Below are 16,815 nucleotides of genomic sequence, written 5' to 3'. Positions count from 1 at the left end.
TTGGCACTTTCCAGGATGTACTTTCCAGAGGGGCAACTAAACTGAACATCCCTATGCCGACTCGGCAGAGCTCGTCTTTAGTTATGTTTGAGACTTTACACCTGAGGGCTTCATCTAGACCGCTGTTGCCATTGGTGCCGGGGCTACTCCAACTGGTCATGGACATTTTCCTTATGCCGGCGACCCTCAAGACCGCGCCGGCTAGGATTCTGAAGAAATATCGTCCAACGTAGGAGGGCCCGTTATTTCTTAGATCTGACCCCCACACCGGATTCTGATATAATCTCTGCGGCAAAAGAGACTCGCTCAGTTGCCTCCTCTTCTACTGTTCCACCAGATAAGGAGAGTAAAGCACAGGATTTGTGGGGGAGGAAGGTCTGTGGCACATCAGCCTCTATGCTCAAGATCTCAAATGCATCGTCTCTTTTGAGTCGCTACAACAGGTCTTTGTGGGACTCCCTTCAAAGATTTAAGGAAAAGCGGCCCAAGGAAGATCGCAAAGATTTTGAAGAAATCTTGCAAGAAGGCAGCTTGGTGGCGAACCAAGTAATCCGTGCCACAGCTGATGAAGCTACTCTTTCAGCTCACGCCTATGCCCATGGGATATGTGCTAGGAGAGCTTCCTGGCTTCATCTCACTGCACTTAAACCAGAAGCGCAGACTCGATCCTCAATCTCCCCTTCTCCGGCTCATCTTTATTCGGCGCAGACACAGATGAGGAAATGTCCCGGATGAAGACACAGCTAAACACACTAAAGGCCGTGTGTCTAGAAAAGAAGAAAGAGTTTCGAAGATGCTTCAGACCTTACGATCGATCTTCCCAACAGAGGGTTCAAACCCCTCATTGTCAGAAAAATCAGAACCAGCAAAGTCAGCAAAGGTCTCAGTACCAAGTCCGGTGTTCCTCCAAGGGAAGAGGAAACCAGCGTTCGTCCACTACCTCTGCTAAGATGCCGACCAAACAATGAGTGGCCACTAACCCTGTCGCCGTTTACCACTCCAGTGGGGGGGAAGTATTGCAAATCATCTCAAAGAGTGGTGAGCTATCAAAAAGGACCAGTGGGTGTTAGCTACGCTGCAGAATGGGTACGCTACGTTTTTAACGCCATCCTCCCTCCGTCCCTCCGGTTCCATCATCGTGCCAACAAATGAAGATATTGCAGAGCAAAGTTGCCACCCTTCTGCGAAAATCAGCCATTGAGAAGGTGCCAATATCACAGCGAGGTCGAGGGGTCTACTCGATACTTCTTGATAAAGAAGGGTTGAAAATCAGAATACAGACCCATTCTGGATCTGCAGACACTCAAGTCAATCAAGAAGAAGTCTCGCATGTTGGCTCTCCATCAAATATATCCACATCTCAGACAGAGATTGGATGTGTTCGTTGGATCTGCAAGATGCCTACTTTCATGTTTCGGTCAGTCAACATCACAGGCAATATCTGAGATTCCTGGTGGGATTGACCCACTACCAATTCAAAGTGCTAACCTTTGGGTTGAACTCAGCTCCCCGAGTGTTCACGAAGCATGGCAGTGATGGCAGCCGCACTACATCGCAGAGGCATCTTCGTGTACCCTTACCTGGATGACTGGCTGTTGAAGGGTCCCTCCCCCCACAGCGTGAGGAACCATTTCCTGCAATGCCTAGAGCTTTGTCACCGGCTGGGCCTTCATGTGAATTTCGAAAAATCAACTCCGCAACCCATACAGAGAATCCATTATCTGGGAGCGCTGGTAGACTCCGAGGTAGGAAAAGTGTTTCCTTCGGAGGAGAGACAGTTCTCCATCACACAGAAAGGCAGACAAATTGTGGACAGCAAAATGCCGTCAGGTTGTCAGATTGCCTCCCTGTTGGGGTCGATGGCATCCTGGATTTTCCTAGTGCCCAATGCCAGGCTGAGAATGCGTCCTTTGCAGCAGGATCTGGAGGACAAATGAGATCAGCAAACCGCTCGCTGGGACGACAAGATAAATCTCTCAAACGCAGCAAGAGCATCCATCCCATGGTGGATGAAGGAGAATATGCAAGTAGGGATTCCTTTTAATCAGGCACCTCCCTCTCAGACACCTCCCTCCAAGGCTGGGGAGCTCACATGGGGTATCTCCAGACACAAGGGCAATGGTCATCAAAAGAGCGCTCATATCACATAAACATGTTGGAGCTGAGAGCTGTTCATCTGGCACTCAGGGCTTTCCTCCCTTCGATTCATACAAACTCCATTTTAGTACAGACTGACAATACCACCACCATGTAGTACCTGAACAAACTGGGAGGAACTCGCTCACGGACTTTGTCACTGGAAGCTCAAGCTCTCTGGTATTGGCTCCTGGCACGGAACCTATCGATCACAGCGGTACACCGGCTGGGGAGGCAGAACTCACAAGCGGATGCTCTCAGTCGAGACTTCGAGGACCGACAAGACTGGGTACTCCACTACGAGGCCGTCGAATACATTTTCCAGGCGTGAGGTCGTACCAGAATCGACCTCTTCGCGGACGACGAAAATACAAAAAGGCCGAGACTTCGTCTCAAGGTTCTATCGGCCGGGATCAAAGGGGAATGCACTTTTGACTGGCCAGGGACATTTGTGTATGCTTTTCCACCCCTTCCTCTCATCCCGAAGGTGGTGACCAAACTCTCACACGAGGATGATCCTGATTGCTTTGGACTGGCTGAGGCAATGGTGGTACCCAGACCTTCTGAACCCGTCAGAATGCCCACACAGGAGACTGCTGTGCAGACCGGACCTGCTGTCCGAGATGAACGGGAGGATTCATTACCCCAACCTTCCCTCACTGAACTTGGCAGCATGGCTCCTGAGGTCATCCAGTATGGTCATTTAAGGCTACCACAAGACTGCATGACCATCTTAAAAGAAGCTAGGAGACCGTCCACTAGACACTCGTATGCTTGCAAGTGGAAAGGTTTTTAAATTTGTGGTGCGTACTAAACAATTGTAGCCACACCAAGGGGCAGGAGGAAGTCATTTTACCATACCTGCTTCACCTACCTTGGGCAGACTTAAAGTTCCCTTCCATTAAGGTGCATCGAGCGGCCATTACTGCATATAGGTGTTCTCCTTCTCAGCCGTCCTTCTTTCAGTTGCAGGTTGTGAAGGACTTCTTACAAGGTCTTAAAAAGGTCTACCCTCCGGTCCGGCCTCCTTCACCTCCCTGGGAGCTGAACCTGGTGCTATCAAAGTTGATGGGTCCATCTTTCAAACCTATCCACAAAGCAACCTTGCAACACCTCACGTGGAAGGTAGCTTTCCTGGTAGCCATCACCTCAGCTCGCAGAGTGAGCGAAATACAATCGCTCTGTTCAAAGGAACCATATACTGATTTCCATCTCAATAGGGTGGTATTTAGGACTCATCCCTCCTTCCTTCCGATCTGAATCTTCTAACATACAAAATGTCGTGGTAACTGGAGTTTGTAAAAACTGTTTTGGGATAGCCAATGACCTACTTTATTATCTGTTGGTAAAAGAGGCTGCCTATTTAATACATTTACATTATGTAAAGAACTGAGAGCTTTAGGCCTTCGGTTTTAGCAGTGCGCCTTCCCCCGTTTAGATATAGTTGACTGACTTCAGTGCGCTATCTTTGATCGGGTCTTTCCATAGGTCATGGACCTTTTTTTTTGTTTTTTTTAAAGGTATCCAGAGGGTAGGTTTGTATGGATTTGCTACAGTGAGTTACTGCCCTGCTATGATCTCTTACAGATTCTGGTGTCCCGTGTCAGAAAACAGTCAAGGGTAGAGTTCTGAAGGCCTTTAGATGTCCCCTCCCTATCACCCATATGCTTCAGTTTGGCCATTTTTCGAAGGGTTGCAGTTGCTCAAAATAAAAAAAATTAGGACCAGTAAAAACAAAATAGATTAGGAGAAACCTTACTGGACAAGAATCTTAAGGTCCTAGTAGGGCTGGATCACAACACCAGGTCAGAGAAGAGAGAACCAAGAGGTAAGGCCCAGTCCAGCTTCCTCTGGGTGTGGATAGGCCCGCCCTTGGCCCAGGGGCACCTGCGCATATCCCACGCTGTGGGGGCCCTAAGTTGTTTTTGAGCGCCTCCTGGAGCGTCACGTTGTCGGCGTGCAGCCGTAGGGGTGCTTGGGGGCTGGAGTCCTCTGGTCCCTGGATGGTGGCAGCTCCAAACACAAAAAAGGCTCCCGCACTGCAGGGCCCTACATTGTTTTTGAGTGCATCCTGGCGCGTCGCATTGAAGGCGTGCAGCCGCAGTGGTGCTTGGGGGATTCAGTCCCCTGGTCCTCAGATAGCAGCAGTGGCAAACAGAACACAGGCTCCCGCGCTGCGAGGGCCCTACGTTGTTCTTGAGCGCCTCCTGTTGCGTCGTATTGGGGGCGTGCAGTGCTTGGGGGCTGGAGTCCCCTGGTTCCCGGATGGCAGCAGCAGCAAAGAGAACACAGTCTCCTGCACTGCGGGGGCCTACGTTAATTTTGGTTTCACCCTCCAATTCTGTTGCCATTTGCTCTAGTATAATGTGAGCGCTTCCTTTTTTTGTTTTCTTTGTAATTATTTAGAATCAGACGTGAATACAATATTTATCTCACAGCCTTCATTCAAAAAGTAAAACATAAGAAATAGCAAAGCCCAAAATAAGCAAATAATAAATGTAAACCCACTTCCCAACACTTGGGAGGGTGACATCATATGCAGTTCTCATACCAACAGTTTGATTATAGACTTTCATTTCGAATCCCAAATGAGACCAGCCCAAATTCTTTTGAAACGTTTCATGGCTAGAGGGCCTCTAGCCTAAGTAATTGCTAGCTCGCGTTCATAAATTTGACGGTTGATTGCCCACCACTTAACCGCCTACGGGGGGAAGGTGATACCCATGACCTGGCTGTACATAACTGGGTGGAAATGATTATAATTGCGATCAGTAGGCTAGAGCTAAAATTGTGATCCGTTGTATACCCCAATATAATCTCCCTAGTAGACAACTGAAATTCGCCACCAAAACGGGGTCTTACTAGTTATGCCATACCTGCCCAAAATTCCTGAAGGGCAGGGAAGCTGGCAAACATATATACAATATCTGCTGAATGGCAACTGCACTTTGGACACTTGGGCTTAAATGAACCACAGTTCGCAATCCATTTTGTCACCCGTTCAGGTGTATAATAAAGCATACAGATAGTCTTAATCTGTTGCAATTTGTAATTTACAGAGAGAGCAGAGCGGTCAATAATCTCCAAAGCACTCTGGATCTCTACCACTGAGTTCTCAGAGGTAAGCATCCTGCACAATTAGAGGTGGGTAGTAAACAATCAGTGCTTTGCTGACAAAACCTCTGATGTAGTGCAACGATCAAAGCTTTTCCAGGGGCCATATTAAAGTAAGACAATGTGTCCGATACTTCAAGATCTACTGAATCCTTGCACCCCCACAGAAAGTAATCCCACAGCTGTGGATATTTGAAGAAAAACAGATGAGAAAGATCATATGAAGTCCAAAGAGAGGCAAGTGAGCAGAATCCTTTAATATTGTACAGCTACCCTACAGTCCCCTTAACCTTGCCCATCAAAATCTCTTATTTTCTGTTTTTTTCTGCAACATCGAATGCAGCAATTGCCAAGTTACTGTGGCTTGTGGTACCCCTACCGTGTATAAAGCTGTATTGTTGAGATGAGTCCAGATTTTTCATTGGGGGGCCAGCTGAGTTGCTAGTATCTTTGCAAATACTTTTGCATCTGAATTGATCAGAGAGATAGGTCGGTAAGTGCCCCAGTCCTCTAGTGGCTTATCGTTCCTCAAACAGTAATGCTAATAAGATTTCATGTAGTAGGTGTCTCCTCCCTCCCACCCCCCTTAGTATGCAAGACTCCATCATTGTCTTCAATACTGCGAATAACGCACCTTATCAGAGATCTGATGAGCTAGAATTCGACTTACATTTTCACCATATTCTTACTGAAGTACTTCATTTTTATGATAACTGGTAGCCACCTTTTCCCTGACCTCCAATCTAAAAGACACTGACTTTCGATTAGCTCAAGGTGTATACCCTGCCCCACTGGATCCCTGGTTTGTATTGCTTGAGCATGCAGAAGTTTTAATTCCACAATACCCTGATGAAGCAGGTTTACACCCTCCGGCATAACCTTGTTTTTGTTAGGGATGAACTGTAGCGTGACGAACCTCATACAGTTTTTCATAGCGTTCCATACCTTTCGAGTATTCACTCTAATAAACTCCCTGAGTAGCCCGTCTATATGAATTTGATAATCTGAATTAGAGAGGAGATGGTGAGGAAACGTAAGCTGATGACGATCCCTTCTACCAGCAGAGGTCTAAGGCATCCGAAGTAATGGGTGACCTCTGACCCTGTTTACCAGGCAGGTCGCTCCCCTCACCGCCACGCAGCCCCCTGTGTGACCACTGACCGCTGCTGCATTGTGTCTGCTTGCGTTAGAGTGACTGTGCCCTCCTTCTCTTCTGTACCCACGAGTGAGTGATTCTCCCCCACTGTACCTGTGTATTTTGCTGCCTTGATTGTCCCCCTCTCCTTTGGTGCCCAGATTGTGTCCCTTTTTTCTTCTCTTTCCCCGCGTCTCCCCCTCGCCGCCCGTTTCCCGCCGCCGCGCACCCTATTGGCTGCCGCGTCCCATAGCTCCGCCCCCTCACACCCTATTGGCTGCCCACCTCCCAGCTGCTCCTCCCTCCCTCTCCCACTCATTTGCAGGCCGCGCAGCGGACAAGCGCAGCGGGCGCGCCTAAGGCAAGCCCGTCTGCGCCTGGCCTGCGCCCAGCGCCAGACCCCCTGGCCCCCGCAGATGCCAGCCCACCCGCAAGACCTACGCCGTCACTCATCGCACTCAACACCGGCCGGAGCCCCGGCTGCTGCAGAGCCACCCCAAGACGCACCCACGGACCCTTCACCTGCCAATCCTGCAAGTTCTCCTGCATCCGGACCCGTACCGCACCCGCCAAGCCAAGCACCAACAGCAACCACCTGAAGCACCTGAAGTGCATCCTGCTCAACACCCGCTCCGTCCACAGGCACGCAGTGGAACTCTGGAACCTGCTCGACGCCACATGCCCAGACGTCGCCTTCCTCACGGAAACCTGGATGAGCGCCTCCTCAGCACCTGACATCGCCATCGCCATCCCGGACGGATACAAGATCACCCGGAGGGACCGCGCCAACCAGAATGGAGGAGGCATCACCATCGTCCACAAGAACACCATCCGCATCACGGCCAACTTCGAAGACACCCTCACAGCCGCCGAAAACCTGCACTTCCAGATCCACACCGACCCCAAGACCACCCTCAGAGGCACCCTCATCTACAGACCCCCGGGACCTCGCACACAATTCAGCGAAAACATCGCCGACTTCATCAGCCCGCACGCCCTCCCCTCCGCTGACTACATCCTCCTCGGGGACCTCAACTTCCACCTGGAGAACAACAACGACCGCAACACCACCACCCTGCTGGCCAACCTCGGACTCAAGCAACTGGTGACCACCCCCACCCACTACGCCGGCCACACGCTCGACCCCGTCTTCTCCTCCAGCAAGGACATCACCTTCAGCCACGCCACCGGTCTCCACTGGACAGACCACAGCTGCGTCCACTTCAGCTGGACCGCGACTCACCACCACCCGCAACTGGTCCCCCGCAGAAGCTGGAACAAGATCACTGCCGACCAGCTCGCCAGATCCCTGAGCCAGAACCCCCACACCAGATCAGCGAACCCCAACCAAGCCGCCAACAACCTCACGAAATGGATCAGCAACTGCGCAGACTACCTCGCTCCACTGAAGACTTCCCCCGCCAGACCCGGCACCAAGAAAGCATCTTGGTTTACCGACGAACTCAAGAGCTCCAAGAAGAACTGCCGGGCCCTCGAGAGAGCCTGGCGCAGAGACCCAACTACAGACAACATGACCACCCTCAAGCTCGCCACTCGAAGACATCACCAGCTGATCCACGCCACCAAGAAATCCGCATTCAAGGAACGACTGAACAACAATGCCCGCAACAGCAAGGAACTCTTCAACATCGTCAAAGAGCTCTCGAACCCCAGCGCCGGAAACAACGACATCACGACGTCGCAAGACCTCTGCAACTCGCTCGCCTCGTTCTTCCACAGCAAGATCGCAGACATACACAACAGTTTCAGCACACAGCCAACGCACCCTACGACCGGAACAACGCCTCCCACCACCACCCTCCGCGCCTGGACCCCAGTCAACACCGAAGACACCATCCGCACGATGAACTCCATCCACTCAGGATCTCCAACCGACCCCTGCCCTCACCACATCTTCAACAAGGCCGACTCCGTCATCGCACCCCACCTGCGGGACATCATCAACGCTTCCTTCGACACCGCCACCTTCTCAGAGAGCTGGAGGCACGCCGAACTCAGCGCCCTACCGAGGAAACCATCAGCGGACCCCACCGACCTCAAAAACTACCGCCCCATCTCTCTCCTTCCTTTTCCGGCCAAAGTCATCGAGAAAACCGTCAACAGACAACTGGCCGCCTTCCTCGAGACGAACGGATCCCTCGACCACTCGCAGTCCGGCTTCCGGGCCAACCACAGCACCGAGACCGCCCTCATCGCAGCCACCGACGACATCCGAGCTTTGCTCGACAACGGGAAAACAACGGCCCTCATCCTCCTGGACCTCTCCGCGGCGTTCGACACGGTCTGCCACCGCACCCTAGTGCAGCGCCTCAACAACATCGGTATCCAGGAGAAGGCTCTGGAATGGATCATCTCCTTCCTCGCCAGAAGAACACAGAGTCCGCCTACCCCCGTTCAGATCCGAGGCCACCGAAGTCATCTTTGGCGTACCACAAGGATCATCACTCAGCCCCACCCTCTTCAACGTCTACATGAGCCCCCTCGCAGCCATCGCACGCCAACACAACCTCAACATCATCTCCTACGCCGACGACACCCAGATGATCCTCTCCCTCACCAACGACCCCGCCACCGCCACCGCCAGAACCAACCTACATGAAGGGATGAAAGACGTAGCCGAGTGGATGACGAACAGCCGCCTGAAACTGAACTCAGATAAGACTGAAGTCCTCATCCTGGGATCATCACCCTCCGCCTGGGACGACTCCTGGTGGCCCCCTGCCCTTGGCAGTGCACCCAAACCAACAGACCACGCACGCAACCTGGGCTTCGTCCTGGACTCCTCCCACTCCATGACCAGACAAGTCAACGCTGTCTCCGCATCATGCTTCAACATCCTACGCATGCTACGTAAGATCTTCCGGTGGATCCCCACCTAAACCAAGAAGACGGTCACCCAGGCCCTCGTCACCAGCCGACTGGACTACGGCAACTCCCTCTACGCCGGAACCACAGCCAAACTCCAGAAACTACTCCAGCGCATCCAGAACGCCTCAGCACGCCTCATCCTGGACTTTCCCCAACACAGCCACATCTCCGTACACCTGAGAAACCTGCACTGGCTCACCGTCAGCAAGAGAATCACGTTCCGACTCCTCACCCACGCACACAAAGCTCTCCACAAACAAGGCCCAAGATACCTCAACGACCGCGTGACCTTCTACACTCCCACCCGCCAGCTTCGATCAACCAGCCACACCCTCGCCGCCATCCCCCGCATCCGAAGAGCCACAACAGGAGGAAGATCCTTCTCCTACCTGGCTGCCAAGACGTTAACTCCCTCCCCATCCACCTCCGCCTGACCCAAGACATCCTCTCCTTCAGGAAGCAACTCAAGACCTGGCTGTTCGAGCAGTAGCGGACCCCCCTCCCCCAAGCGCCTTGAGACCCTCCAGGTGAGTAGCGCGCTATACAAATGCTTGATTGATTGATTGATGGGTTATGATCTGAGGTAATGCTAGGACTGACTTCAATTTCTGCACCTCGGAATAGCTACCCCGGCAAGAATCCATATCAATTTGTGAATATTGTTTATGTGGGGAAGAGTAAAGGGTATACCGTGGCCTAGAGGGATATAAAGCCCTCCATATCAGTCAGCCCTTATTATCGGCCGAGTTCTAAAATGGATGCTCTGGTTTTAACCATTAGAGGATGAGCAGAGCAATTAGTAGAATCTATCCCGTAATCAATTACACAGTTAAAATCACCCTTCAGAATTAAATCCCCTGGCCATTCTAAAAATTCTCAAAAGAGCAAATCAAACATTCCCAGTTTGCCAAGGTTTGGACCATACACTATACCAATGACCTTTTTAGGTCGAGGGACCGTCCGGTCTGCCGAAGGCAGAACCGGAAGTCCGGAGATTTAATGTTTGTTAGAGTGGCAGTTAGCCCGCCTCTCTTTTTGCTTCTCCTCCATTGGCTGGCTTCCTAAACGGAGGCCAGCCATTGGAGGAGAGCGCCGTCCCTCCAAATAGGCTCCGTCTTTTTTCTGATTCGGGGGTGTGTTCCGTGCTGTTCTTTCCACTTTTTAGCCACGCCCCCGAATCTGAAACCGCCGCTGCGTTTCTCCGAGGCATTTCTGCTTCGCCTGGGAGAAAGGCGGTGGTGTTCAGGGCGATTCCCTCAACGACGATTCCCTCAAGCACGTAAGACTTGTTTAAATTAACTCTTCATCCATCTGTTTTCACTTTCCTTATTCGTCCTGTGCTGGAAATCACTGATGTAAATGCCGTATCTTCATAGAGTGGCTTCAGAGAATTATGTTCCTGGGTGGAAGGCAGGCTCCCACAGGGCTTATTATGATATCCGTCTATCAAGCTCCGTCTTTCAGTCTCACTAATCGTGTTTTTAATACTATAAACATAATTACTTTACATATATTACCAGTGATATATGTTGCCTCGCGCTACGTAGCCCTGCTGTTATGTGGAATGTGCTTTATACCTGTGTTATGCGTAGGGCTCCCGGTTTTATGGTATTTATTTTTTTGACATTTCCGTCTGTATTTATCCATATTTATTTTTTGCTAATTTTATCTGTATTTATCCATATTTATTTGGGGATTTGTGGACAAATGCAGCTGAAATTCACATCTATCCACATTTATTTAACCGGTAAATATGCACTCATACTTGAATGGCTACGAGGTTTCAATGTTGTAAACCCCCACAGAAGATAAATCAATGCACTGATAAGAAAATATGCATATTTCAGTATCAACTTTGTGCATATCTACTGCTGTTAAACCCTCTTCACTAAAATTCCTTTCTTTTTTATCCCCCATACCTATCAATCCACACAGCAATTGGCCTGGCAGTCATGGCAGACAGTATTTAGAATTACTTAAAAAGCAACCCAATTTCCTTTTTTATCCACATTTAAAAATAAATACAGACACAAAAATAAATGTTTTCTGTCTGCTTTTATCTGTAAAAATCCGTAAAAACGGAAATCAGGGATCCTTAGTTATGCGGTATATCACAGCTGTATGGCCATGCAGCATAGCAGTATGTGGGGCTCCACCAATCAAGAGGGAGATAACATGCCCCCACCCATTTCAGAGCAACGCACAGCGGATTGGTGGAATTTAAGGTTTTAACACAATAACACATTTTTAGGCGACCTGCCTGTCTTCTACGCCCAAATATTTGGTACAACCTTCAACTGTGAATATTTATTTGCATTTTAGCCCGAATATAACAGGGCCACTTGCGAATATATGCTGATGCGATTTGTGAAAGTTCACGAGAGCATTCTCTTTGAGCCCCAAAACATACAGCTTAATTTCCCAGCCTAGCTTTCTGAAATGTTTACCTTCCAATGTCCTTTCGTTTTCACTGCTTAAGGGTTTGGAAATATGCTCTGTTCCGGAACTCTGAAAGAAGCGTGCAACAAATGACACATCAAATATGTCTACCTCCTGTTTTAATTTCCGTGAACCGCTTTGTAGAAAGATGCTTAATTTCTAAAGTAAACGCAGACGCTGCTGTTACAGAGCCCCCTCATTCTGGTGGTAGCGGCTGCCAGTCTAAAGGACAGTCCTGGCTGGGGGTTGTCAGTGTGTGAGTGTAAGTGCACGTTTACACGCCCAACAGCCCACCTCCTCATTACACGCCTGTTCCCTGTAATCCCAGGGATCTTCCCTGACGCCAGTCTGTCATCACCAGGCCCCGAAGGGACAGCTGCAGATGAGTCTGTCTCCAGCTCGGCTGTTCTTTCAGGGCTGGACATATAAGCGTCTCAGGTGTGGCTGGAAGGAGTGCACTGACTGGAGCTCACCTTTAGAACGGCACCGACCTCTGAGCTCCCAGGACGGCGGGCCTGTAGGTACGGTAATCACTTTACCCCGTAGGCTTTGGACTTGTTCCTCCAAACACTAAACGTTTTCTTTCAGAATGGCTTTTATGGTTCAAAAAAACAGTCTGAAACCAAGAAAGCCATTTCCTTTTTAATTGAAAAGTGCATACGCTTATCGGGCGTCTTCTTTCCTCTCTTATAAAGTGAAATGTTTTCACCCATTGGAGGATGGCTCCAATAGTAGTCCTTTCTGTCTTTGGCACGAATTCCCTTCATTAGGGCCACCCATGAGCTTTCAATAAAAAAAGTGTTCTTCACTTTTTGTGGGAGGAGATGCTTAATTTAAAGTTCCCCTTTCATCCATACCATGTTGAAGGATGTGTGGTTGTTTAGGTGAAATGGGGCGTGGCATGGGCACCGAAGTGAGTTTTTTCCAATTCCAGCTCATAATGTTTGATCTCTGTGGATTGACTGACAGGTTAATTGCAGGAGGTTCAACCCCCAGCAAAGGGGCATTTGAAGATCGGGAGTATTTATTTCCTTGCTAATGCCCGCCATTTGCATAGCTCACCTCTTCATCTGCAGACAAAGGTAGATGCCCCCTCTAAGCCACCGTGTCCCCCTCTCCCACCCACTTACCCAGTGCTGTTTGGGACTCTTGTTTAACATGTCAATCCGGCCAAAACGTCCAACTCCTCCGAACAGGCTGACGGGGCTGCGTCCTTCCCCTCCTGGGACGTTTAGTTAGCTATAATTTCTACAGATCCAGATTTTTTTTGTATTTCTTGCAGTTTTCTATAGCAAGAACTCGACCCGAAGGCATAGGGAGCGCTTAACATGAGCACCAGTTACACTACACAAGGAGACACTCATTTTTGATAAGCAAGGAGAGATTAGTGATTTGCCCACAATCACAGGGTGTGTATGTGCTTTCCAGTATGGAGCAGCTTTGCTCATTCATTTGCTGGTCACTGAAGTAAAACGCCTGAAGGCGTATTCTCTCGCTCGTGACTTCTTCAGAGCGCTGCCGTGACAGTGTTATCTATTTCTGTCTCACTCTGGTGCATGTACCTTTCTCTCTATCTCACTACATCACAACATCACTCTATGCTTATATATCACTATCTCACAACATCCCTCTCCCTCACTACCTCACTCTCTGTCTACCTCACTCTCTATCTCACTACCTCACTCTCTATCTACCTCACTCTCACTACCTCACTCTCTATTTCAATACCTCACTCTCTCTCTCTCTCTCTCTCTCTATCTCACTACCTCACTCTCTCTCTCTATCTCACTACCTCACTCTCTCTCTGCTAATGCAATAGGTATCACATATGCAAAAAAAAAGCTAATGCCAATAGAAATGACAATGCCATTTATTTAGGGATACAAAAATGATAATAAAATAATGAGCAATACCAATAGCTCTACCTATAATATTGCCGAGACCATTGCATTGTAAATGCTTGTTTAGCACATGCACTGCAAACTGAACAATCACCCATCTTCCCCTGGGATCCGCTGCAGTCTTAAGTGCATTGACCTCCAAATGCCTAGCCAATGTTATAGCAACCCGCTTAAAGAGACTGAAGGGTTTATAAAGAATATTGAAATCAAGGTGTCTCAGTACTAAGTGATCGTTACATGCCAAGTGGGTCTCAGATAAACAGAGTAACTGGGTTATACAATGATTTCTTCTTGCACTAATTGGTGCTTACTAAAGTGATTAAGAATGGTAACATTCCAATACATGCATTTCAATCCACCCATTGTAATGGACCACTCCTCGGTATAACCTTCCGAAATATACATCTGGACCAATGACGTGTTACACACCTAATTGCCCATTGAGATAGTAACTTGTGACCATTCTGACTCATTTTACCCCTGCAACCGCCTCCCCAAAACAAACTGCCTGGCAACCAATATATTTTGTGCAACACTCTCCATCCCCACCTCCAGAGGCCCCCTCACCATGCCTACGGAAAGGAATCATCTCTCCCCGTAGCTGCCAGGTGGTATGACAGCACTGTGAGGTCTCTACCACTCACCCAGAGAGATGATGTGGCCTTACGGCTAATGCGATCGACCCTGACACTGGGTAACTGAGTTCAACTCTCGACAGAAATGCTCAAATGCGCAGTTTTCACAAGGATTAGCGAGAAGGCGAGGAAGAAGACGAGGGCAGCCCAGGAACACCGCAGTACAGGTAAGTGGTTTTAAATGTATTTTTTATTAATGTTTAATTACTTGTTATAATGGGGGGTGGAGGCGAGGGCTGGCGAACTCCGCTCCGCCTGCGAAGTGTGCGGAGATTTGCCTTCTCCTCTGAGCACGGAGATGGCAAATCTCCACACACTCCGCAGGCGGAGCGGGGGTCTCCGCCCGGGGTTAACACTGATATTGCTCAGCAAAGTGCTTGTACTCATTATTGTAGCACAGATTTTCATCTTCCCCTGGGTCTCTGGATGGTCATCATGGCTGTTGGGGGAGTTGTTGATCTGTGATGTACTGGGTCCAGGCAAATCCATTCTGCATGTGAAATATTCTTAGTATCACACTTCTCATTGTAGGTTGACTCATAGGCTTGTTTTCACTGTTGATGCCATAAAAAATAGGGCTGACTAATTTGATTTCCATTGCCGCTAATGTGCCTTTTGTCAGTCATTGCTTGCTAATGTCGGAATTACTATTGCATTCACAGCAGTGTTTCTGGCGGTCATCATTGCAACCAACAGTAACTCTCGCTGCTAACTAGTGTTAGTGGTAGTTCGAGTGAGTACTTGTACATATGGGCCATAATGTCTCCAAAATGTGCATACAAACATATGTTTAGGTTGGCAGTATGTTGTGCTGGAAAGGAGGCCAACACACTGATATCACACACTAATTTGCAATTGCCATTGCAGTGTAGGCAGGAAAGTGCACCTACCACTAAGAGCAACATTTGCAACGCAGTGTATGTCCACAGGTAAGTAATAATGAATACCAATGACCAGCACCACTACTGTAACAATAAGTGGTGCAATGTCCATGCAAGTGGGTAGGAGTCTTGAGCATCAGTCTGCATCAGGATATAGGTCGCTTGACTGTGACACAGAGTGTGATGCCTCTTACTAAACCTCATTACAATTGAACATGCAAACACAAGTAACACATTTCCACCTTTTTTTTCTCCTCAGAGAATGCACCTTCAACATCACATCGTGTGGATGACACCAATCTTGTTGACAAAATGGACAACACCCTGCCTTCAATTGACAGTGACACACTGGGTGACCTCATTACCACCGTACGGTCACCTACAGCACCTCCCGAGAGTGACAACAGTGTGTTAGCTGCTCCAGCTGAAACCCAACAAACCCCAACAACAGAATCTGCTACAGCAAATACAAGCCCTGACTTGGATAGCTCAGAGGTAGAGTTCCAAAGAACCGCTGTAGCTCTACATTGGGAACTACTCGGAGAGGTTCATGTGGCTGTGGAGAGTGTGGGTGGCATCCTGCAAGCAATACTCCGAAGCCTGAACTCTGAATCGGGGAACATTGGTATAGAACAAGCCAGCAACAACCAAACACCAGGACTTGCACAAACTGTGGCCAACATATCCTCCATTATGAGTCAGAGGCATGGACAAATGCCACCACAAAGTGACACCAGGGATGTTGCTCAACATCTCCAAAATACCGATGACACAATGAGATACATGGGGCAAAAGCAAGACAGTTACATGGCAACTATGTCTGCCTTTCATGGTGAATTGCTGACTGTTGTTAAAAATCAGCAAGTAATGTTGAATGCCCTAATGGCAAACTTCATGACACCAGATTACGTGTTACCTCACACTTCCTCTGCCACTGCTGGTGGTATCAGTAATACAACACACCCTGCAGCTACAGAGCCAACGAAGGGCCACTCTGACAACTCTGATGAGGAGGACGAGTCCAACGCAGTTCAAGAGGAAGACTGGACACTAAATTGACACGAAGTCACAGGTGTCGTGTATCAACAGAAACAATTTGCCTTTGATGATAAATATGTCCAAAAGACAATATCATTTCAAAAACGGTAACACCTGTTCCACACATCATTTGTTTCTCACTCACTGAAGTAAAATACATTGTGACAACAACAATGTATTCATCACAGAGTAAACTACAAATAAAATCTTTGTTTCAATACTCACAAACATGTCAACATGAGTGCTGATTCACTACTTGTGTTAAGAATAATGTGCTCTTGTTTCATGTTTGTTCCATTTCACAATGCCACTGGGTTTTTTGTTTGAAAAATTAGGACACACATGAAAGAGTGTGTAAGTACTTGATCAATGTCTGTTTGGTATGACAGCACAAAAGTGAAAATACATGTTCTCATATTGAGATTTAAGGGGCAGATTTACATTAAAGTGCCGCAGCGCAGCACCACAAGCCCTTTGTGCCACACTAACTTTCTGAGCACAGGAATGCCACATATGTACAATGATATGTTGCATTCCTGTGCTCTCCCCTGGTGCAAAAACAGCTGCCATGCGCATGCACCCTTGCACCTTGGGGCAAGGATGCCTGCGTCATGGGGAGATAATTTTTGTGCAGGAAGGTGCCCCTT

General features: G+C 48.8%; 1 protein-coding gene across 25 annotated transcripts in view; it reads left to right on the top strand.

Moving 5' to 3' along the window:
- LOC146797530 (uncharacterized) overlaps nt 1-16,396 on the top strand; it is a 64,011-nt gene extending 47,615 nt beyond the window's left edge. For 16 of the 25 annotated variants that reach the window (XM_085624557.1, XM_085624567.1, XM_085624568.1 and 13 more), the window contains 2 exons: nt 14,333-14,416; nt 15,390-16,396. In XM_085624557.1, coding sequence (XP_085480683.1) covers nt 14,335-14,416; nt 15,390-16,189 — 882 coding nt within the window. In that variant the 5' untranslated portion in view covers nt 14,333-14,334 and the 3' untranslated portion in view covers nt 16,190-16,396. Of the gene's footprint in view, nt 1-14,169; nt 14,298-14,332; nt 14,417-15,389 lie in introns of those variants that run through there. The other 9 variants (XR_014968493.1, XR_014968492.1, XR_014968497.1 and 6 more) reach the window with 2 other exon arrangements.
- Nucleotides 16,397-16,815: the final 419 nt, after the last annotated feature.

This window comes from Triturus cristatus, chromosome 9 (assembly GCF_964204655.1).
Source record: "Triturus cristatus chromosome 9, aTriCri1.1, whole genome shotgun sequence".
In the NCBI taxonomy this organism is placed as follows: domain Eukaryota; kingdom Metazoa; phylum Chordata; class Amphibia; order Caudata; family Salamandridae; genus Triturus; species Triturus cristatus.
Note: the sequence above shows the minus strand (reverse complement) of the source record. Positions and strands in the feature narration are given on the sequence as shown.